At 45.9% G+C, this 24,400-nt stretch overlaps 1 protein-coding gene across 6 annotated transcripts in view; it reads left to right on the top strand.

Annotated features, from left to right (window-relative positions):
- Positions 1-24,400, top strand: part of CEP89 (centrosomal protein 89) — a 119,409-nt gene that overhangs the window by 50,230 nt on the left and 44,779 nt on the right. For 4 of the 6 annotated variants that reach the window (XM_075940115.2, XM_075940112.2, XM_075940114.2 and 1 more), the window contains 5 exons: positions 5,586-5,630; positions 7,553-7,668; positions 10,305-10,485; positions 12,258-12,425; positions 14,977-15,118. In XM_075940115.2, coding sequence (XP_075796230.2) covers positions 5,586-5,630; positions 7,553-7,668; positions 10,305-10,485; positions 12,258-12,425; positions 14,977-15,118 — 652 coding nt within the window. The remainder of the gene's footprint in view (positions 1-5,585; positions 5,631-7,552; positions 7,669-10,304; positions 10,486-12,257; positions 12,426-14,976; positions 15,119-24,400) is intronic. The other 2 variants (XM_075940118.2, XM_075940113.2) reach the window with 1 other exon arrangement.

The raw sequence follows: 24,400 nt of genomic DNA, 5'->3' as shown, positions 1-24,400 counted from the left end.
CTCTATTCCACCACCGCCTCAGGCCATTCCTTCATCAATGGGCCACCATTACCTCGGACCGATGGGTCCTAGAGGTCATATCGTCGGGCCTGACAATCCCATTCGCATCAATCCCTCCGACCACTCCTCCCACCCCATCCCTTCTCAGGGACCCGTCTCATGGGGCCGCTCTTCGAGAAGAGGTTCTTCACCTACTCGAGATCGGAGCCATAGAGAGAGTACCCGACGAATTCCGAGGCAAAGGATTCTACTCCAGGTATTTCCTGGTTCCCAAAAAGTCCGGAGGGTGGAGACCGATCCTGGATCTGAGGGGTCTGAACCGTTTTATCCGAAAGCAGCGCTTCAAAATGACCACCCTGGCCGAGATCATGCCAGCACTAAACAGAGGAGACTGGTTCGCAGTCCTGGATTTGCAAGACGCATATTTCCATGTAACGATTCACATAGCCCACAGGCGTTTTCTCAGATTCGTAGTGGGCGACGATCATTTTCAGTACAGGGTTCTGCCTTTCGGCCTCATTTCGGCCCCAAGGGTGTTCTCCAAGACACTAGCGGTAGTGGCTGCCCATCTTCGAAGGATGGGAGTCGTTATCTTCCCCTACCTCGACGATTGCCTCATCAAGGCGCGCACCCAGTTAGAGGCTCACCACATGGTAGTTGCAACTCAGGAGTTGTTCGACTCCCTCGGCCTTATCGTGAACACTCAAAAATCGCGCCCACTACCTACACAGATTTTAACCTTCATAGGAGCGCGTCTCGACTCCCAGTCGGAAAGAGTCCACCTTCCACTCGAGCGTTTTCAAGTAATGCAAGATCTGATAAAAACAGTTTTGCACGCTCCAATGCTCCCGGTACGCGTATGTCTCCAGCTTCTGGGACATATGGCTTCCACGACAATCATAGTGCGCCATTCAAGACTGCACCTCAGGTGTCTGCAGCATTGGCTAAGCACGGTTTACAAGCCTACCGACCACAGCATTCGCAAGACTGTAGTACTTCCAGTACATGTCAAGGACTCCCTCGTATGGTGGACGAATCACAACAACATGTTGTCAGGAGTTCCCTTCCATGCACCACAACCGTCACGAGAGATAACCACAGACGCTTCTCTCATCGGCTGGGGTGCCCACATGGGCACAAAAACAGTTCAGGGTCGTTGGTCCACTACGGAGATGATGCTCCATATCAATCTTCTCGAGCTTCGAGCCGTGTTTCATGCCTGCAAACACTTCAAGGTATACATAAAAGGTACTGTCACCAGAATTCTCACAGACAATGTAGTCGCAATGTACTACGTAAACAGACAGGGGGGGTGCCCGATCCCGCTCACTTTGTGCGGAGGCGATCCGTCTCTGGAAATGGTGCATTCGAAACAACATCTCTATAGTTGCGTCATACTTACCGGGTGTGAACAATACCACAGCCGATGCACTGAGCAGGTATTTCCCCCAGGACCACGAGTGGGTGATCCGCACAGATGTCCTCTTAACTCTCTTCCATCAGTGGGGGTTTCCGACGATAGATCTCTTTGCAACACGTGCCAACGCAAAATGCAGAGCTTACTGTTCCAGAGCGGGAGTGGGACCTCACTCGCTGGGAGACGCATTCCTCCTTCACTGGGGCACATCACTCTTGTATGCATTCCCCCCTGTTGTACTCATTCCCAGAGTACTCGAGAAGGTTGTGATGGACAGGGCACGAGTGATACTTATAGCCCCAGCATGGCCCAGGCAGCCATGGTACTCAACCCTTCGGCAGCTCTCTGTACGAGCACCGCGCCGACTGCCTTGCCTACCAGATTTGCTGACACAACAGAGAGGCTCACTGCGTCACCCGAAGCTGGACACTCTGCACCTCACTGCATGGATGGTACATGGTTCAGCGAGTCCGAGAATCTTTGTTCGGACCAAGTGAAGCGTGTTCTCCTGCACAGCAGGAGAGATTCCACCAGGAAAACCTACCTGTCAAAGTGGTCCAGATTTGTACGATGGTGTGCTCCTAAACTCCTGGATCCCTTGCTTTCGCCGATGCATGTCTTATTGGACTATGTCCTTCAGCTGCAGGCAACCGGACTAGCCATTTCATCACTTAAGGTCCACATAGCGGCAATAGCTGCTTTTCACTACCCCGTTGAAGGCAAGTCGGTTTTTTCTCACCCCATGATGGCTAGATTTCTCAGAGGATTGGCTAACCTCAACCCACCACGGAGACCTCCGCCACCTGTATGGAGTCTTGACCTGGTTCTCGATGTCCTCACTGGGCCACCGTTTGAACCGCTGGCCATGGTACCGCTACCGATGCTTACGATGAAGGTACTTTTTCTTCTGGCTATAACATCAGCACGCAGGGTGAGCGAGTTATCCGCACTAATGTCAACACCTCCCTATACAGTCTTCAACCCGGAATCAGTGATACTGAGGTCTACGGAATTTCACATAAACGAACCAATTGTTTTGCCATGTTTCTACCCAAAATCGCATGCATCTCAGCGAGACGCTCTCCTGCATATGCTCGATGTCCGCAGAGCCCTGGCTTTCTATATAGACAGAACCCGTACTTTACGTAAGACGGACCGCCTCTATCTCAACATCGGGCTCTTCTACGGGCAAGTCCTTATCCGCCCAGCGCATTTCCAAGCTGGTTGTCTCTTGTATCACGACGTGCTATACTATCCGTAAGAAGTCTCTCACCTCGCAACCTAGAGCTCACTCAACACGAGCAGTCGCTGCGTCTACAGCTTTCGTGAAAGGTGTCCCTCTTCGTGACATCTGCCGTGCTGCGACTTGGTCTTCAAATTCTACCTTTTCAAGACATTATGCAATTGTTCAGCACTTCACCACTGACTCAGCAGTAGCCTTGGCAGTGTTGCCTACTGCTCGGAATACCGATTCCAAAACACACGTTTAGCCGAGATTACTGCTTCGGAGTCACCAGAAGTGGAGCACCCACGGGGACTACCCGAAGAAGAAAAGGAAGTTACTCACTTCGTGCAGTAACGATCGTTCTTCGAGGTGTGTCCCCGTGGGTGCTTCACGACCCGCCCTCCTCCCTGCTTCGGAATCTTGTTTTTCTGTCTTTCAGATAGGCGGTGAGACGAACTGGCGGGAGCCGGGCAGCGCGCGGTAGATGAAAGGCGCGAAACGGGAGTGCACGCGCGCTGCCCGACCACACACACAGCTCTGTTAAAGCTCCGATTTGCGGCGCCGGGACCAGCCCGACACCAGAAGTGGAGCACCCACGGGGACACACCTCGAAGAACGATCGTTACTGCACGAAGTGAGTAACTTCCTTTTCTTGCCATTTTAACCAGAAAGGACACTCTCTCAATGACTTAACCACCCGCATTCTGCTACAAAGACCTTTTACATCTGCACTTGAAAGGGAATCCTCTGAACTGTCATTCATGTTAAAATTCGACACTCTCCAAAAAGGAATGAACAAACACTCAGGCTATCTTACCCATTACCAAGATAGCTTCCCCAATTATCACCTCTAATATCATCAATTCACAGACACTTACCTTCCTTCCTTCCCCCCCCCCCCTGCATCCCCCTCCTGTTCTGAAATGTGATTTGTCCTTTTCATATGTGTTCATTTTTTTTAATTGTATCCTTTGGTATATATGGTTGTGACTATTTTCTTCCACTATTTGATCTGAGGAAGTGGGTCTGGCCCACGAAAGCTCATCATCTAATAAACCATCTCGTTAGTCTTTAAAGTGCTACATTGTCCTGCATTTTGCTTCATTAATGGTGTAGACTTTGAAGAAGTAGACAGATTCATCACAACCTGAGGCAACTTCTATGAAGATGATCATGCATCTGATGAAGTGGTTTTTTTACTCTCAAAAGCTTATGCCCAAATAAACCTTTGTCTTTAAGGTGCCACAGGATTTCTTGTTTTTCTGGATACAGACTAACATGACTACCCCTCTGATACTTATGAAGATACAGTAAAACTCCAGTTGTCCGGCATCTAGTGGTCTGGCACTCCCGATAGTACAGCACCAACTGGAACCTGGAAGTGCTCCGGCGAACCGGACAATTGAAGCTGCTCTGCGTCGTTTCCCCAAGTCCGCTGCTGCCGCTGCTGAAACTGACCAGTGGCAGACTTGGGGAAGAGGTGCAGAGCAGCTGGGTGCTGCCGGGTTGGTCCCGCAGCGCCGCCCCTCACCCTCCTACTCGGTCCCTGGCAGCACCCCAGCTGCTCTGCTCCGTGCTGCTGCTGAAACTGACGAGGTGAGGGGCGGCGCTGTGAGACCAACCCGACAGCACCCCAGCTGCTCTGCCCCGCTGCTTCCCCAAGTCGCTGCTGCCACTAGCAGCCCCAGCTGGCCTATTGCTGGTGGCTGCGCAGGGCTTCCTCCACCTCCCTGCATAACGGCAGAGGGTTTGCCCCACGCTGCACCGTTCTCCGCCGACCCCACCTCCCAGACCCTTCACCGCCCCACTTCCGGAATACCTCCTGATACTCTGGCATATCCGATAATCCGACACCCCCTGGGTCCCAAAGGTGCCGGAGTATCAGAAGTTTACTGTAAAAGATATCAATAAGCATATGGCTTCTTCTAGCAGAATGTTTGCATGCCTGACTAAAAATGACTTTAATCAGTGTCCATAATAGTGGCCACTTTCATAATAGCTAAAGTCAGATTATATTCAGTTCTCATTGTACCCACCATTACTTTATGGGTATAAAACATGAAAACTGGCAATGCATCTGGAGCAGAAACTTCAAACGTGTGACAAAGGCTAGATAGGCTAAGAAATTATGACATATGTAGAAGACTGAAAGTGGTGTTTATGATGGCAATCATCACAAGGCTGGAGTATTTTACTGCAATGGAAGAACTGTTCTGGTGGCCCAAGATGAAGGGCGTACTAAACTTAGTCCCATTAGTAAGGATTTTAGAAATCTTAAGGGGTGGCTGCTTGTGATCCGCTCCCCAAGTTTCATAAGTCTTTTAGGAACAACTGCTAGTAAGATAGTCCCACTTTCATATTAGTAGGAAGATACTGAAGAGAGAGGGACAATTTTTATTATTTAGATTTTCCTTTCAGATTTAGAGGGATTTTGAGATTGGCCACCAGTCCAATTTGGTAACCGGAGCTGTAGGAATATTCAGAACAGCTATGATCATTGTTGTATTTTTGTGTGGTCAGACCCCAACTTCATATTTTAAGGTCATATGACTAGCGGCTATCATGATGTATTTGGGGCATCCACAAGTAAACTAATTTAGATATATTGCAGTTAAATTCATGAACACTCACACTGCATTTAACATGATATAGTCAGAGGTGTGGAAGAGTAGGCTATAGCTACAATGAAATCAGAAGTGTCAGTGCAGCATGTTTTGATATAGTCAACCTAGCTTTGATTTATCTGCCTCAGATAACAATAGAATTGAAGCTGCAGCAATATGGTCTAGCCACTCGAGTACATTCCTGGGTGGCCTTCTGCAGCCTGTTATGCTGCATACCCATAGTCTTGTTGCACTCTCTAGTTGTGCACTTAAAGAATATTATCAAGCTGTGCATACTGCAACACTCTATATAATAAAGCTAAATTTTTTCTTGTTTTAGTTACACTGAAAAACTTTTGCCATCACCAGAAATCGTTGATAACAGGTTAGCCCTTTATCATATGACCGGATGTAGCTTAGCTAATTGGTTTGATGATTGCTGTAACTTAAGCTTTGTATATCAGATGATCACAAACAAATGAACTGCACCTTATTTGTCTTCGAAGTGTTTACATTTCTTTTATGTCTGCTTGCATCTTGGACTGTACTTCTCTACTTTTCCAGCTCATCTCATCAGAACACAATTAGCTCCTTAGATTTTTTCCTAACAGCAAAAAGTCTTGTATTTGCGTCTTAGAAGGCTATGTTAGTGCCTTGAATAGAGAAAAGGGTCAGTTGTGTGCTAAAGGAAACTAAGATCAAAATGCTTTCTTTTCACAGTTCCATAAATAACATTTATCTAGATATATAAGCCATGAACTGTTGACTTAGGAAGTCCTAAAATGTATTTGATGTGATCCAGTGGTAAGCATTTGGTTATTCTCTCCTTCATACACCAGGCACAAATGAGAGCCATATGGCTTTACTTCAAATATACATTATCACAGTTCAGGACAATTTCATCTTTATTTCTGCTCTATGGTCCCCAAAAGCTACTCAGTCTGGGCTTTCATCTCCTTAGCCCGGTGTTTCTCAAACTGTGCTCCATGGAGCCCCAGGGCTCCGTGAGACATCTCCAGGGGCTCCGCGAGTTTGACAAACTGGAAACATCGATAGGTACAACACACAAATCAGTGGACCGCTGGGACGCCGCGTAAGTACAACACATACAAATAGTGGACGGCTGGGGCTCTGCATAAATTTTTACACATGTAAAAGGCTCCGGAGCCCAAAAAGTTTGAGAACCGCTGCTTTAGCCATCCCCTCTCTTGGGCAGAGAACCAAGTTTTCCACCCTCTTGTGATCAAGGTTTTTCCATTCTGGACAGCTCCCTGCCTACTGGCTAGTTTCTCAACTTGTGGCCTAATCAGCACACAGCTGCAGCCTATGTGATGTCGTCAGGGCCAAACAGGTAGTATTTGATGTAGCCAATTGCCTGTTGATATAAGCTCCCACATAGCTCTTTCTAAACATTTATTCTTAAGGTGAAAGCATTACTGAGAAAACATTAAAACAAAACAAAACAAAAAAAACTTGCATGCATGCTAAAGGTTTACCAGAGGAGACACCAGTGTTAGACTCAGGCTCTGGGAGATGTCTGTGCTTCAGAACCCACAGCTGGGTTTTCCTGTGGTTACAGGTTCATAACCATTTCACATTCAGAACAAGAACAATCATGAAAAGGTTAGTCTTTCCTTTATAGAGCTTTGGCCTTTGATCATGGTCCCATGTAAGAGTCAAATAGCATACAATGGTTCACCCCTCAGGAGCATAGCTTCAAAAGATTGGTTTTCTGCATAACTGTTGGGGCGGGGGAGGGGAGATTTGCATTCACTTATCCCTAGATATTCACCAGGAAAACCACTTACTTTGTTTTCTTCCAAGAGTCCATTGTTATCTGACACTTTATTTAATATAGTCCTCAGAGCCCTCAGGTCACACATCTATCACATCTTTTCCTTTGAGAGGCTATCTACAATCCCAGCCCACAATATTACATAAACCATACATTTAATATAATGGACCCCAAATATACTTACATTTAATTCAGTAAGGTTCTCCAGGTATAGGAGTAAATTGCCATATTTGTCACATACACATCTCTTTTTCTTCATTGCATTTGCATTTTTCCTCTCCACTCATATTTTCAACATTCTAGAAAATAAAACCTACTTTTAAGGAAATATTTTCATATTCGCTCTATTAACCTTAAAGTAATCTGGATTCTGTCATTTTCAATAAGCTTCTTGAACAGAAGGATGCAAGTATCAGTCTAAAATTAATGTAAGGTTTATTCCAGTGTCATCTTTTAATTATTTAACTTACTGATGTTTGAGTAGTACATTACTTTTAAATCAATCATCATAGGCAGCAGCTGCAAACTCAGGCAAAGCTGGTCTTGGAAGAAAATGGAGTGTTGATGGAACAACTTGAGATTCAGCAGGCAAAAGCAAAGGAGAGTTACAACCAACATCTTCAGGAAGGTAATACTCTTCAACTGCTACTTACTTGGATTGTACTATTGACATATGGGGGAGAGGCTGGCATCGGCCTACCCAAAACAAAAGGCCATCCCCCTCAATTAATGGCTAACAACCTCTAGATTCAGGCATCAGATGAATATGGAGAACAGCAAATGAACAAACAGGAGAAAAGTGAGGCCAGATGTAAAGTATCAGAGATCCAGAGGAGGGGACAGAGCAGAGAACCTGCACATCACCAGTCAGCATCCAGCTGTGGCCCATGTGACATCCTCAGGGGCAAACAGGTAGTATTGGATGTGACCTAGATGATACATAAGGCATCCTCAAAGGCATCTAGAGAGTGGACACTGCCCAGAGAAACAGTGCCTGGAGGCATGAACAAAGAAAATAATGGAAATGGATCCCAATAGTTTCTAGAACACACCCTTGTCCAGTACCTTTCTCCTGGTTTGATGGATGATTGTTTTGACTTGCACTGAGAGGAAGAGGTTTGGAATTTTGTGAGGCCATGATTGGGGTATGAGCAGAGAATTTGGACTGTAGTAGAAATAGTACTGCAGCATTATTTTAATTAATACATGCCTTAAAGCACTATTAAGTCAAAATAATATAATTACAATCATGATCCAAATTATTTCCTCTGAAGACATTATGTAATAAATACCATCTTGAACTAAAATGTGTCAGTCAGAAGTCACTTTCTCTAGTGGAAATAGTGACCAGAAGTGTTCAACAGTATGATTTTATATAAATATTGCATAAGATAAATTATTTGGAGTGTGTGCGATTTTATTTTCTGTTTTGTAAGCAATGTTCATTGTTTTAAAATAGTTAATTCTCTCAAAACTAAAGTTAGTGATTCTATTAATTTTTATAACCTACCCTGCTTAAAATTTTAAGACAGATTACATTGAGGAGTCAAGCTCATCATATACACAGTTTTATTCAGATTTTTATTCCTTGATTGGTAATTGATTTCAGAACATTAATTACATGCAAGGAAAAGATTCTAGATAAAGGGGGGGAAGATTCTAGATAAAGAATCATTCTACTACTTGTGCTGTATTTTTATACCAACAAAATCCTGTTTAGAAAATTTTAATAGGCATTAAAGGGAAAAAAAAACCCTTTAAAATACATTGTACAGTAAAACTCCATTGGTCTGGCATCCAGTGCTCTGGCACTCCTGATGGTCCGGCACCATCAGGAACCCAGAAGTGCTGGGGCAGCCGGACAATTGGAGCTGCTCTGCTTGGAGCTGCTCCCGGCTTCCCTGATTCAGCCGCTTCTGAAACTGACCAGCAACTGAATAGGGGAAGCCGGGAGCAGAGAAGCTGGGACGCTGCCGGGTTGGTCCCGTAGCGCTGCCCCTCGGGCTGCGGGACCAACCCGGCAGCACCCCAGCTGCTCTGTCCCAGGCGTCCCCAAGAGCAGCTGGGGTGCTGCTGGGTTGGTCTCTGAGCCCCGAGGGGCAGTGCTACCAGATCAACCCGGCAGCACCTCAGCTGCTCTGCCGAAGGTGTCCCCGATTCAGCCAGAAACTGACCAGCAGCGGCTGAATCGAGGACACCTGGGGCAGAGCCGGACTATCGGAAGGGGGGGGGCTATGAGGGATCTGGGGTGGCATCCCCCTAACCCACCCCAGACCTTTCATAGCCCTCCCTTCTGATAGTCCGGCATATGTGATAATCCGGCACCCCCTGGGTCCTAAAGATGCCGGATTATCAGAAGTTTATTGTAGCATTAAACCTGACTATAGAAAGCCACGCTTCTACATAAAATAATTTTGAAAGTGGAAATTCAGTTTAATGTATCCTAAAAAACTTTAACCATGTCTCACTGTTCGTACCTTTTCCATTACAGATATGTTTGGAAAATGTGACAAGTATCCTAGTATAGTAGCTATTTGTCATGTATAACAATACATACATTGGATATGTCACCAAGAATCTTTGAATCTAGGAAGGAATCTTGTAGGTGAGCACAGGTGACCATGTAATTTACCTGAGGGCATTATATTCATTTTTTGACTATGCACGGACATCTGCTGTATATCTGCAAGTATCCACATCCACGAATGTGGATGCAGATATCTGTGGTATCTAGAATCCTGCAAATTTGTGGATATCCACTTATATCTTCATCTGTGGATGTGGATGCTGATAGCCACAGCTCATTTTTGCAGATACACCTGTGTACATGGATACAAATTTTGTATCCACACTGGGTTCTATATGTAGGACTTCCTCCCTTGTTTTCTCAGAGACCTATGAAAGTGAATTTGTAAAGTCCCTTAGTTGAATTGGCTTTCAGAAATCCACAGACCTGGAAAGCTTTGTGTGTATTAGGAACATAGAAGAGATCTAAAATTATGGGCTGCAGTACAAACTGTATCAAATCTACACCTGGCATATGAAACTATGACGTTTGCATCAGGGCCCATGCACAGTTGGACTCCTCGATAAACTCTTGACAGACATGAGTCAAGCTTAAAAATGCAATACTTAATTTGCCAAGTCAAGTAACAGTTAAAAAATGCTTAATGCAACTATGAAATAATGTCTTATTGTTTTAACTGAAATTTTGATTTGATTAGTGACAGAGTTTTGTGTTAACAATTTTTTTCCTCCTTGAAGTTTCAAAATTGACCAAACAGCTGATGATTTTGGAAGCTAAGATACAGAGCCAGGAAGAGGAAATATCAGAAAATCAGAAGCAACTGAAATCTTTATGTTCCACATGTGAAGAGCTGAAAGCCAATCTGAATGGCAGAATAACAGCAGAGGAGCATGCTACTTTGGTAAATGCATTAAGAAGGTATGGGTCTACCTAATGTACAAAGGCAACTTCTTGGCAGTCCTGCAGTGTTCACATGAGCAGACTCTTATACCCAGAGTTCCCTTTTGCTGCACCAGGACCCCATGGTTTTTTCCACGAAAATCCAAAAGTTATTGTAGCTGGCAGAGTACAAAAAGGTGGAACAATACTATTTTAGAAAACTGCTAGCTTTGTTTTTTTAGGCTGATAATAATAACATGGGGGGAAATCATGGTTTATCAGAGACAGAAGAGGGGGACAGGCAGGAGCCTGCTCCTTCGCCCCAAGCACTGGCTTGTATTTGCTCCCCCATCCCCCGAGCCCCGCGTAAATGTGTAACTAATACAATTTTCAGAAGTTACACATGTACACAAATAAATGATAGCATCCCTAGTCTCAGGTGAAAAGTAAAAGGCTTTTACTGTTTTCCTCTGGTGAAAAAACATTTCTTCTCTTTCCATCCACTAAGATTTAGTTTTTAATAATAAAAGTGAAATATCAGAAATTTGAACCACGTGACTTGAAGGGATTTAAAGTGAATTATAGCTAACAAACTATCAGTATGTGTTAAATTTATATATCTGTTTCTTATAAAAGTTCATGCTAAGCTATTTCAATTAACCAAGAACTATTTTACTACCTACTGCCTCCACTATGAAAGTATGTACTTTGCTTGAAAGCTTATGGTATTTTATGGCATGATTTGAGTTTTAAAGCACAGAATATATATATAGAGTGTGTTAACTTTCTAACTCAGTTTATCTAGAACTTAATTTATGTTTTATGATATACAGTTGAGTTATTCTTTGCTCAAGACTAGGCATGCTGGAAATATATTAATCTCTTGCCATAGCACCTTTTTACCTTTGTGAGTAATCCATAAACACCTTTTCTTCACTGCTGGTCATGCAGTTTTAGTAGTAATTATTAGAGTTCCTAGAAAAGATGCTAAGATATCCCCTGGATACATTTTGACCACATAGCAAACATATAAATCCTATTTAGCATTGCCAGTACACTCTCTTTTTATTTAATAACTAGGAGACTTACCTGACGTTGCCCGGGTCTGTCAGGGCAAGACCTTGGGGATGGGGGAGTATGTGTGCAAGAGGCTGGGAGAGAGGGAAAGGGCGAATGAGGATTGGAGTGAGAGGAAGCAAGGGTTTCCCCCATCTGCCAGGAGCATGCTCTCTCCCTCCCCTCCTCTACCTCTCCCCCAGGCCTCCCACTGCCTGCCAGGGGCGCATTATCACCCCTCCCAACTGCAAGGGATGTGTTGTCCATATCCAGCCACAAGGGGTGTGGTGTTGGCCCCTCTAGCCACCGGGAGCCTATTCTCTGACCACAACCCCTCCTAGCCTGCCAGGGATATGTTCTCTCTCCCTCCCATACCCCTTTCAGGCACCAGGAGCATGTTTTCTACCCCCTCCTCCTCCTCCCGCATGGTATTGCTACCGCCAGTGGACACACTGCAGGATAGCTTCTCCCTGTTGTGCTCCCTGCTCCCTGTGGACACTCTCATATCACATCCCCTTTCTTTACATGTTATGGAAAACCGTTCTTTCCCCAGGGCTTCTGGTTGTCCTGACAGAACCAAACGCTGACCTTCTTAAAGTTAGGTGAAGAGGAAGCTGCATACCAAATTTGGTGATCCTAGCTCTTACCGTTTAAGAGTTCTTGAACAAACAGCCATGCAGACTGACTAAAATATATATATAGATTTTCTCTGTGAAGTAGATCTTTGATATCTTTTTATATTGCCTTTTTTTCAGTCAGTTACAACAGGAACAGGAAAAGCAAAGTGCAGAGCTGGAGGATCTAATGGAAAAGCTAGCATCGTTGCAAGCACAAAAAAAGAGCCTGCTCTTAGAGAAAAATGACCTAGTTGCTGACAACAAGATCTTGGAAGCTGAGCTGAATATGGCACAAAAGACAAATAGGTTATTTATTTCCTTTTTTTGCTTCATTTGGATATCTCCTTTCACTAATACTAATATTTTTGAAAACTATAATATCTCACTGAAAAAAATTCTTTGCCCATAACCCCTACAGCACATCCCCAGATACATGCATTCTTACTGCTATCAATTAAATATATTCTCTAAAATGGTGTGCCTAAATTTGATTTAACTTCTGTAATAACACAGACTTGACTTTTAAACATATTAGCCAAATAATTTTAATATTATTTTCATGTACAATTACCAAATTACCATGACTGCATTAAGTAAATGCATGTGAAAATTATAATTAGCCAATTACTTGATTTAGGTGAGCAATTATAGTAATTGTAGGCATATTGTGAAGCTAGAAATTAGTCCCTATGTTCAAGTATTTTACAAGTAAAAAAGGAATACTGTCATATAATTTAATTACATACTACAGTACAGCATGTAGTAAGCAGAACTATGGAAAAAATAAATTATGTGTGTATTGTCAAAATACAATGGCTGACTTTGTGTAATGGACTGGACAGAGAATCTAGGAAAATAATCTCTCTGAGAAGAGAACAAAGGAATTTAGGAAAAATATGAAAGACAAAGAATGGGTCAGAATTGCTGGGTCATACATAATCCGTGACGCTTTTTGTGCAAACACAACAGGACATGCAAAAGTATAATCTGAATAATGTTATTTTGAAAATTTGACATTTTTGGAACCATCAGAGCTAGAAAAAGTGCAGTAATTAATGGAACATTGGAATGTTCTATATTGCATGGTGTACATAATGAATTTCTAGCTATTATGCATTGCAAGGTATTTCTTAGAATGATTGTTTATTATGATCACCTGCTTCATCAGATCTGGAAAGAAAACAATTTAGTTGCAGGCCTTTATGCGTATAGTATGCTTGGTATCCTGAGCCAGTTCATACCAGAAAAACATTTAATTATTTGTAGGTGCTTGATTAAAAATAGGTAAATTGTCAGATTGCATATGATGAGTTAATGAATAATAAATTATTGTAAATTATTTGCTATGAAAGAGTTTATTGTTCCATACTGGACACATTTATTTTATTCGATACCCATGGGATACCTATTTCAGTGAACAGGAATGTTTTAAAATACAGGCAGTCCCCGACTTACGTGGATCCGACTTACGTCGGATCCCTAGATACGAACGGGGTGAAGCAACTCCCGCACATGCGCAGCAGCATTCCCGGGGCTTGCTCACCTGGGTCCTAGGATCCTCCTCCTCCTCGGGCCGGCTCCGACTGGGGTCCTGCAGAGCTGCCGGGCAGAGGAAAAGTGCCTCCTCATGCCCGCTGCCCCCCCCCCACCCCTCCTGCCAGCAACAGGCTGCCCCCTCCCCTGAGCAACAGGCTGCCGAACAGACAAAAGCAGCCTCTCTGCCCCTCCTCCCCCTATACATGCCCCCCCTATACATGCCGGGCTCCCGGAGCGCAGCAGCGTCCCTGGGGCTCGCTCACCTGGGTCCTAGAATCCACCTCCTCCTCCTCCTCTTCGGCCAGCTCCAACTGGCCTCTGCCTGCAGCAGCTGGCCACAGGGACAGGGATCCCGCAGAGCTGCTGGGCAGAGGAAAAGTGCCCCCCCCACGCCCGCTGGCCCCTCCCCCGCGGCCTCGCATCCTGCACGCCTCCCCCCTCCCCCCTGCCAGCAACAGGCTGCCCCCTCCCCTGAGCAACAGGCTGCCCAACAGCAGACAAAAGCAGCCTCTCTGCCCCTCCTCCCCCTATACATGCTGGGCTCCCTGGGCAAACAAAGACTCCACCAAAACAAACAAAGTGCTGGCCTCATTGTGTTAGCAAAAAAAGGACCCTCCTCCTAGAACCCTGGGTGGTGTGTGGAAATAAAGCTATTAGCTCAAAGCATGGTGCAGAGCTGTTTGGTATTTGATGAGTTACTCCTTTAGTCCTGAGTTTGTCACAGGGACAGAAATAGATGTGAAATCTTCTGAACAGGGGAACAGACAGCAAAACAAACATTAGAGGGGAGTTAACCTTTCCCTATGCTATCCACAACTAAAAAAAATGTTTGGCTAGAGTTTCCCCTACAATATGTACCAGTTCCGACTTACATACAAATTCAACTTAAGAACAAACCTACAGTCCCTATCTTGTACGTAACCCGGGGACTGCCTGTATACCACCTGGCACATGATCTTTTTATATCCAGGTAGTATGTTAAAAAGCTCTCACTTGTATTTTCTAGTCATTCAGATAGTTCAGTAATAATCATTGCTTGAAACAAATCAGCCCAAAATTAGAGGATAAAGAGGTTTAGTCTTCCTGTCAACAGAAAAACATTTTGCATCCTCTTTGTCCTGCTAAGTAAACTAAGATTTGATTTGATTACTGGCTTTTTATATTTTAAGTGATCTTGTTTCAGAATCTTTCCTTCTTACATGTGATTTGACTTGTATGACAGAATAGTTTAAAAGCTAATTTAAACACAAGAACAAGTTTTTAAAAGTTTATATCATAGTTTAGTGCATAAAAATAAGTTTTTTCTGTTTATATTTTGTAGGAGATCACAGAAGAAAATATTTCTTCTGAAACAGCAGTTGGAAGATGCAATGGAAAAGGAGGTGGCAGCTCATCAGTATTTAGCAAATCTTATTAGCTTGGCAGAGAATGTAAGTCATGAACGTGACCATCTTATACATTTGGTGAGTTCTTTAGGGATATTTCTTATTTCCCTTTTTATTATGAAAAAAGCAACTGATTAATATTTTCAAATATAATAGTTTTTATGAGTAAACCGATTTGAGCATGTGAAAGAAAAAGCTAAAAAAAAAGTATAGATCAGTGCTAAAAGCAACTGTACTAATCCCAGCAGCCATGGTTAGAAAAAATAACAACAGATTTGCATAGAGTAAGAGTAGGGGTGGTAACAGTATATGGTCTGAGAGAGTTGAATTATTCCAGTCAAGGACTTGAAGGGCCCAGTTTTGTAAAATGTGCACATAGAAATAAGCCCACAAAAAGTGCTTCCATTTGTGCACCTACTTTTCACATGCAGCATAATTGTGAAAATAGACAGTTATGCATTTTGTTGTCCATTTGCTTTTAAAAATCACTAATTTGTGCTCATTTGTATGTGCTCAGTTTAGAAATATCAAGACATTCATCAAAACTTCCTATCTCCGCTCTGTTGGATTTAATGTATTTTAAGCCTGAGGCAGTGTCAAAACTATATTTTTTGAAAGAGAACTACCTGTGAAATCAGTAGAGCAAATATGGCATTGTGTCCAGGTGGTCTGTGTAGTCTAACTATGGGCAAGAACCAGAAAACTTGATGAGCACTGGGATGCTAATGGTCATGGAGAACTCCTTGATTATTTTGATTTTTAAAGTGATATATATAACATCAACCCAATAAAGAGAACCAAAATGACAGTTATCCTAACTAATTTGTTCATCCAAAGGGAGGGTAGGGAAAATGGGGCAACTGTCCCAAGGCCCAGTGATTCAAAAGGGCCCAGGCTTCTAACCACTGCTGCTATTGTGGCCCTTAAATCATTGCTGGGTCCCCGTGCAGCATGCTCTGGGAGTACTGAGAGTTGCCTGGAGGGAAGCAATCCCTAGGCTTGCCCCTTCTGCCAGAGACCCCTGAGGTTATGGAGCTGCCCTCCCTGCCTTACCCAAGGGGCCAGCGAATCTGTTGGCCCCTCTCAGTACGTCTGCTCTTCTATCTAAATCTAACTCCTTGTTACATAGATTTCCTAATTATTGGAACTGATTATCAGGGTTTAAAAGTAATTGGTTCAAATAACCCAAGAAAAACAAGTGATGTAAGTATAAAGGGAGAAAACACTATGGAACTTGTTAGGTTTTTTTTACTTTACTGGTGACTGAAGACCGCACACTACAGATTATCTGGTTACAAGTATCAGTGTCATGTTGGTTTGTTGCTACTCCTAGATATGAAGATTACCATAATGATAGGGAAGTTAAGTTTACTCATCTGTAACCAGAGTTTGTATAGATGTGTTCTAGCGGATGCCACGAATATGAACAAGCAGTAGTGCAGCTATTCTGTTGGTACATCCCATGAGTGGGAATGCAACCCCAAACAAAAATACTTTAATCTTCAGATTGGCCATGAAATTCTGCCCCCTCAATTCAGAAAGGGCCTAGCCACCTCTGAACTAGATTACTGCAATAGTAAAACTGATGCAACCTCTGACATTACAACAAACAGTCATGAATTGCAGCAGTGCACCTAACATTCAGCAGCGGCCAGTGTGAATACACCATTCCTTTGTTTCTTTATTCCATTTATTTTACAACAGAATTAAGTTCTGATCATACTCTAAAATATTCTTGCTGACTGGAGACCAAAATATTCTTTGAGTGATTATTCATGTCCATTCCCTGACAGATGTGTGCATGCCACATGTACTATTCCTGGAAATTTTTCCCTTAGTGGTATCCATTTGATTGGCTCTATTGCCCTTTGGAGTTGTGCACATACGTGCTAGTGTAAGGGGTGTCACAGATCCTGTCTCCTCTTCATTCCTTCTTACAGTCCATGACAGTTGCTGGAATTAAAATTCAAAATGATCTGGAGAAATTGGAGAAATGGTCTGAACTAAATAGGATGAAATTCAATAAAGACAAGTGCAACATATTCCACATAGGAAGGAACAATCACTTTCACACATCTAAGTGGGAGATGACTGCCTAGAAAGGAGTACTGTAGAAAGGAATCTGGGTGTCATAGGGGGCCATAATAAGAGTCAACAGCATAACACTGTTGCAAAAAATGCAACTATTCTGGGATGTATTAGCAGGAGTATTCTAAGACATGAGAAATAATTCTTCTGCTCTACTCTAGGGATGTAAGATCCATCCATCCCCTACAGTTGCTGCCTTTATATCAGAGGCAGCAAGGGTAGGAGAAGCAGGAGCCGGTGCTGGCGGGAGCCAGCTTAAAAGCTGGTTTCCCCCCAACACTGTCTCCACCTCCCTATTACTGCCTCTGATATAAAGGGAGCAAGGGTTGGGGATGGAGGGCATGATATAGAGGCAGCAAGGGGCGCTGGGGGGCTGCTGCCAGCTGGGCAGGCAGCCCGGCTCAGTTCTGGCTCATGCCAGGACCAAACCCCACTGTGACTCTGCAATTTAAAAGGCAGTAGGAACTAGGATCAGCACATCAGTCAACTCTGAGCCAACTTCTGGGATACTGCCTGTGATTCTTCTAGTATGGAATTGACATGAACAAGCATTTGAAGGAGTAAAAACTGTTACTAATCTTTTGTAGCTTTTGTTCTTAGACATGTGTTATACATGTCTATTTCATTGCCCGCCGCGGTGGCATCTCTGCCAGGCATGCTTCCAGGCGGCTGGGCTAGATCCAGTGGGCACAAGGACTCAAAGAGAAGGCCGGACGCCATGCACACCGACGCAGAACGCCCGGCCCCAGATGCAACCATTACCCCCTCTTCTATCCCTCTGCTGGAGCTACAGCAAAAAGGGGGCTGAGAAGGTGTGGGGTCAACAGCACCCCTTATACTGGCAAATATCTGCACAATTTCAGAGGACATGAGAGCCAGCTCAGTGGATACCACTAATGGAAAATCTCCAGCTACAGTGCACACGCAGCATGGAATATATATAAGAAACACATCTCAATTGTAACAACAATTACAAAAAGTCAGTAACAGGTGCTTCTTCTTCGAGTGGTCCCCGTGGGTGCTCCACTCCAGGTGTCGGGTCCCGTCCCGGCGCCGCTGGTCGGAAAACTTCTATAGCCGTAGCCGAGCCGGACCGCGCACGCGCGAACACAGCGCGCGGCGTTCGCGCCTTTGCAACGGACCGGCTCCCCCTTGTCAGTTCCTCTCAGCCGCCCGTGGTTGCTGGCGGAACGCCGTTTGTCTCCTCAGACAGGAGCCGTTACTACACAAAAAAAAAAAAAAAAAAAAAGAAGAAAGAGAAAGTTAGTTAGTTAATTGGTTAATAATAGTTAGTTAGGTTAAAAAAAAAAAAAAAAAAAAAGAAAAGAAGACAAAAAGACAAAAACGAGAAATTATGCCTGGGTCACCGGGATTTAAACGGTGCGCTCTCTGCAAAGAAGCCATGCCAGCATCTGACGGGCATGAAGCCTGTGTCAGATGCTTAGGAGAGGCGCATGTGCCACAAAAATGCACTCACTGTGCTAAATTGACTCCGCGGGCGCGCAGAGATAGAGATATGCGCCTGAAACTGCTGTTGTGTGACAAAGCTTTACAGCCTCCGGAGCAGCAGGTCTCAAAGTCCTCTATAGCACAAAGGAAGAGATCAGATTCCCCTGAGGCGTTGGGATCAAAAAAGAAGAGAGTTTCTCCCACCCGCTCTCTCCCGCCTCCCTCGCTGTCCCGGGCTGGTCAGGAGCACAAGCCGGGTGTCTCCGGGGCGGCAACGCACTCAGGCAGGTCGCATAAGCCGCAAGCGGCAAGCCGCTCGTTATCAGCACCGGCTCCGCGTCCCGCCGAGAGCACGGTCGCTGCGGAACGCTCGGCACCGCCACAGGGGCTGGAGCCGCGACAGTCTGCCCAGCCGCATCGAGCGGCACCGCAAACGGCTATTGGGGGCCAGGACAAGCCGGCACCGTGCTCGGCACCGGATGCCGCATTGCCAGATGGCACCGGGGAGCGGAATGAACGGGGCCGGCAGATCGCCCCCCACCGTGCCGAGTCGGCACCGGCAGATCATGCTGCTATCGCAGCTGCACCGGGTGACCCTCTGCCTGCGGTGCCGGGCAGGATGCTAATGCCTGCCGACAATCCTGGCGAAATTATTCCTCCCCCTACCAGCTGTTCCTTATCAGTGCAAGGGGGAGAGGCTTCCCCTGCCTCAGCAGTCCCGACAAAGGCTGCTAGAAAATCAGCACGAAGGCATTCAATTTCACCTTCACCTCAGCCTTCAGTTTCTCCTTCTCAGTCAATGAGGGCTAGTCATCCTCCGTTGTCTCATAGCCCAACAATGCCTTCTCCTCGCTGTAGGTCAAGATCTTGTTACTCTGACCATCGGGAACGATATCATTGCTACCGTCGGGAATCATCATACAGATCCCGCTCACCTAGCTACTCCCCGCCTAGAGCTTATCATAGGCGGTATGACAGCAGATATTCCTCGCGAAGGTCTTCCCCTGACCATTTTGAATATAGAAGTCACCGGTCAGTTTCGGGATATGGGAGACCTCATTCTCGCTCTCATCACTGCTGCTGCCATACTCCTCATGAGGCACGTCAATCATCTCCAATTCAACACTGGAAGAGGGCATCGCCTAAGCACCAGAATCCTTCGCCTTCAGTTCAGCTATCTGAGCCCGAGGAAGGCCAGATATCGGATACGGACGATCAATTACGATCTGTAACTCAAAAAGATATCTCGACATCTTCCCCAGACGATGCAGTGTTTGAAGGGGATCCATCTCCCCCGGACGACACTAAAGACTTTCAAGACCTTTTTAGGAGAGTAGCCCAGTCTCAAGAGGTTCAGATAGCAGACACTCCAACGAAGCAGTTTAAGCTCTGGAGAAATTTACACCCCAAACAACAATCTAAGGTTGCTCTTCCTATGGACGAGGCGATCCTCCAATCAGCAGCAGAGATTTGGAATACCCCGGCTTCGACTCCACCAACTTCGAAACCGGCGGAAAAGCGTTATTTTATAGCATCCAAAGACTCGGAATTTCTGTTTACTCACCCGCAACCAAACTCCTTGGTCGTCGACGCAGCTCTCCAAAGGGCTAAGAACCCACAATTGAAGAATGCGGGGGCTGATAAAGAGGCAAAGAAACTGGACATATTTGGCCGAAAGGTTTATACATCGGCCACCTTGCTGCTTCGCATAGCGAATTATACAGCTCTGTTGGCGAATCATAGCTTCGACAGTATAGCGAAACTTACAGACCTGTCCCAAAGATCATCGGAGGCAGACAGAGAGTTGTTACGATCGATCCTCAAGGAGGGCTATGCATGTTCCAAGGCCAATCTTCAGATAGCCATGGATATAGCAGATACAGCAGCTCGAGGAGTGGCAACAGCGGTGTCCATGAGGCGCTCTTCTTGGCTCGCCACGGCGGCAGTGCCCAAGGAGTTGCACTCCAAGGTAGAAGACCTCCCGTTTGACAAGGTGAGGTTGTTTGCAGAAAAGACAGATGAGGTGCTTCACACAGGAAAAGATTCAAGAACGACACTTCGGACGCTGGGGATGTACGCACCGCCATTCCGCCGCCGTCGTTATTTTCCATACCAAAGACGGTACGATTATCAGTCTCGGAGGCAAACAAATCGTCCGTTCGACCAGTCGCGACCTAGACAGCGCCCTCAACGAAGGCGTCCACCACCACCCAGGGTGACGGGCACGCCCGCCTCAAAACAGCAAGTTTGACTCCCTTGTCGGGGGCAAGCGCATCATACCAATCGTCATTACACAGACAAAACCCATTTTTCACCACCGCTTACGACCTTACTATCATCAATGGGTCGCAATAACATCGGACAAGTGGGTTCTGGAAGTCATAAGCAGCGGCTTCACCATTCCTTTCACTTCCATCCCTCCCACCACCCCACCCTCCCCGTCCCTTTTCAGGGACCCATCTCACGAGGATCTCCTGCGACAGGAAGTCCATCACCTCCTGGACATCGGAGCGATAGAGAGGGTCCCCGATCAGTTCAGGGGAAGAGGGTTCTATTCCAGATACTTTCTAACGGAAAAGAAATCGGGGGGCTGGAGACCCATTCTCGATCTAAGACGTCTGAATCGTTATCTTCGCAGACAGCGCTTCAAAATGGTGACACTGACTTCCATAATCCCATCCCTCGATGTCAACGATTGGTTCGCTGCCCTCGATTTACAAGATGCGTATTTTCACATCACAATACATCCCGCGCACAGGCGTTTTCTGCGATTTGTGATAGGTCTCGATCATTTTCAGTATCGGGTTCTACCATTCGGTCTGGCTTCAGCACCCAGAGCCTTCTCAAAAACCCTGGCCGTCGTGGCAGCTCATCTGCGTCGGTTACAGGTGATAATATATCCATACCTGGACGACTGTTTAATAAAAGGTGCCACGCAGCGAGAGGCATCGCAGATGGTGGCGACGGTAGAACAAACGTTCGAGTCACTCGGCCTCCTCCTCAACAGGAAAAAATCAACACTTATTCCGACGCAATTCATAAAGTTTATAGGGATAAACCTCGATTCACGCACGGCGAGAGCTTACTTACCTCTCGAAAGGTTTCAAGCGATCAAGGATCTCGTGACCATACTAACCAGCAACACCATGGTATCGGTACACAGTTGCCTGCGTCTCCTGGGTCACATGGCAGCGGCCACTGCTGTAGTTCCTCATGCGCGCCTCCACCTGAGGGGTCTCCAACATTGGTTGTCCACAGTTTATGTCCCTGTAAGGCACGACATCCAAAAGGTAGTATGCCTACCTCCGCATGTCCAAAGATCCCTGCAGTGGTGGACGAAAAAGCAAAACCTTCTGCCAGGGGTTCCATTCCATCGACAACAACCATCGGTACAGATAACATCGGATGCCTCACTCATCGGCTGGGGCGCCCACATGGGCAGCGAACGAATTCAGGGCAAATGGTCTCCCAGCGAAAGGCGTCTGCACATAAATCTGTTGGAGCTTCGGGCAATCTTCTGCGCATGCAAACATTTTCTTCCCCACATCAGAGGTCTGACAGTGAGGATACTGACGGACAATATAGCTGCAATGTATTATGTCAACAGACAAGGAGGAGCACGGTCACGGTCCCTATGCGCCGAAGCAGTGCGATGTTGGAACTGGTGCATACAGAACAACGTAACCATAGCAGCGTCGTACTTACCTGGCACCGCCAATGTAATTGCAGACTCTCTCAGCAGGCAATTCCCCACGGATCACGAGTGGGAGATAAGGACAGATGTACTTTCTGTGGTATTTCAGAAATGGGGGATTCCACAGGTAGACCTATTCGCAACATACAACAACAAGAAATGTCGCCTGTATTGCTCGAGGGCAGGGCTCGGCAAGGGCTCTCTCGGCGATGCGCTTCTGGTCACATGGAAGAAGACACTTCTGTATGCTTTTCCCCCCACAGTGCTTATCTCCAGGACACTGGAGAAAATCAGCTTAGAAGCGGCGACTGTCATTCTGCTAGCGCCAGCGTGGCCCAGGCAAGCCTGGTATCCATTCTTACACAGAATGTCAGTTCAACCACCTTACCCTCTTCCTCTTCACCAAGACCTCCTTACTCAGGAACGGGGCACGCTGTTACACCCCAGACTGCAGGCGTTGCATTTGACGGCGTGGCTCCTCAGTGGTTAAAAGGGGATGAAAATCTCTGTTCTGAGCAGGTCAAGACAATACTTCTACACAGTAGGAAAGACTCTACGAGGAACACGTACCTTGCAAAATGGCGGAGATTCGCTGACTGGTGCATTCAAAACGACATACACCCTCTCTCATCTCCTCTACAACACGTTTTGGACTACATCCTTCACTTACGGACTTCAGGACTGGCACTATCGTCCCTAAGAGTGCACTTGGCAGCCATCAGTGCTTTTCACCAGCCAATAGAAGGTTCCTCGCTCTTCTCCCATGCAATTACAAAGAGGTTCCTCAAAGGGCTCCTAAATTTGCATCCACCACGAAGGGCGCCTTCCCCTTCTTGGAATCTGGATTTAGTATTGGACACCATTATGTACCCACCTTTTGAGCCCTTGACATCAGTTTCTCTGCATATGCTAACAATGAAAACAGTCTTCCTCCTTGCAATTACATCGGCAAGAAGGGTAGGTGAACTGGGGGCGTTGATGGCAAGCCCTCCTTTTACAGTTTTTTCCAAAGATACAGTGACGCTGCGATTACACCCAGATTTTATCCCCAAAGTCTGTTCTTCCTTCCATATTAACGAGCCTGTGGTCCTCCCGACTTTTTATCCCAAGCCTCATTCTTCAACTAGGGACGCTCTGTTTCACACGCTCGATGTCCGACGTGCGCTCTCTTTCTATATAGATAGAACACGTCAATGGAGACGCACTGACAGGCTGTTGGTATCTTTGGCACCTAGATCAAAGGGCAAAGCGCTTTCTGCTCAACGCATTGCAAATCTCATCACTCTCTGTATTACGAAATGCCACTTCCTTAGGAATAAGCCTCTACCTGTTTTACCTCGGGCTCATTCTACGCGAGCGGTAGCGACTACCACTGCCTTTGCAAAGGGTATTCCCCTTGCGGATATCTGCCGGGCAGCTACCTGGGCCTCTAGCGCAACTTTCGCACGGCATTATGCCGTAACTAAGAGGTGGGCTTCAGATACAGCGGTAGCCTCTGCAGTCCTGTCCACAGTAGAAAATAACTGACCCGGAGCGCATTCTGGGTTACTGCTTTATACTCACCTGGAGTGGAGCACCCACGGGGACCACTCGAAGAAGAAGAAGAAGTTACTCACCCTGTGTAGTAACGATGGTTCTTCGAGATGTGTCCCCGTGGGTGCTCCACGCCCCACCCTCCTCCCCGCTCCGGGTCTTTCTGCTTTATCTTTCAGAGACCGAGCGGTGAGAGGAACTGACAAGGGGGAGCCGGTCCGTTGCAAAGGCGCGAACGCCGCGCGCTGTGTTCGCGCGTGCGCGGTCCGGCTCGGCTACGGCTATAGAAGTTTTCCGACCAGCGGCGCCGGGACGGGACCCGACACCTGGAGTGGAGCACCCACGGGGACACATCTCGAAGAACCATCGTTACTACACAGGGTGAGTAACTTCTTCTTCCCCAACCCCCAAAGACTTGTCACCTTCCATAATCCTTCAACTGCAACTATGAGACGACTACAATTCTACAAGGACAAAGTGGCCAGAAAAGCCCCTTAGATTTCTAGGCATTGAAGTTAAAACTATTTTTGATTACAGGAATCCACCGATGGATATTAAACAATATGAAGTCACATTTTGTGAAGTGGGACCAACAT

Source organism: Pelodiscus sinensis, chromosome 12, assembly GCF_052426305.1.
Source record: "Pelodiscus sinensis isolate ZL-2025 chromosome 12, ASM5242630v1, whole genome shotgun sequence".
Taxonomy (NCBI): domain Eukaryota; kingdom Metazoa; phylum Chordata; order Testudines; family Trionychidae; genus Pelodiscus; species Pelodiscus sinensis.
Note: the sequence above shows the minus strand (reverse complement) of the source record. Positions and strands in the feature narration are given on the sequence as shown.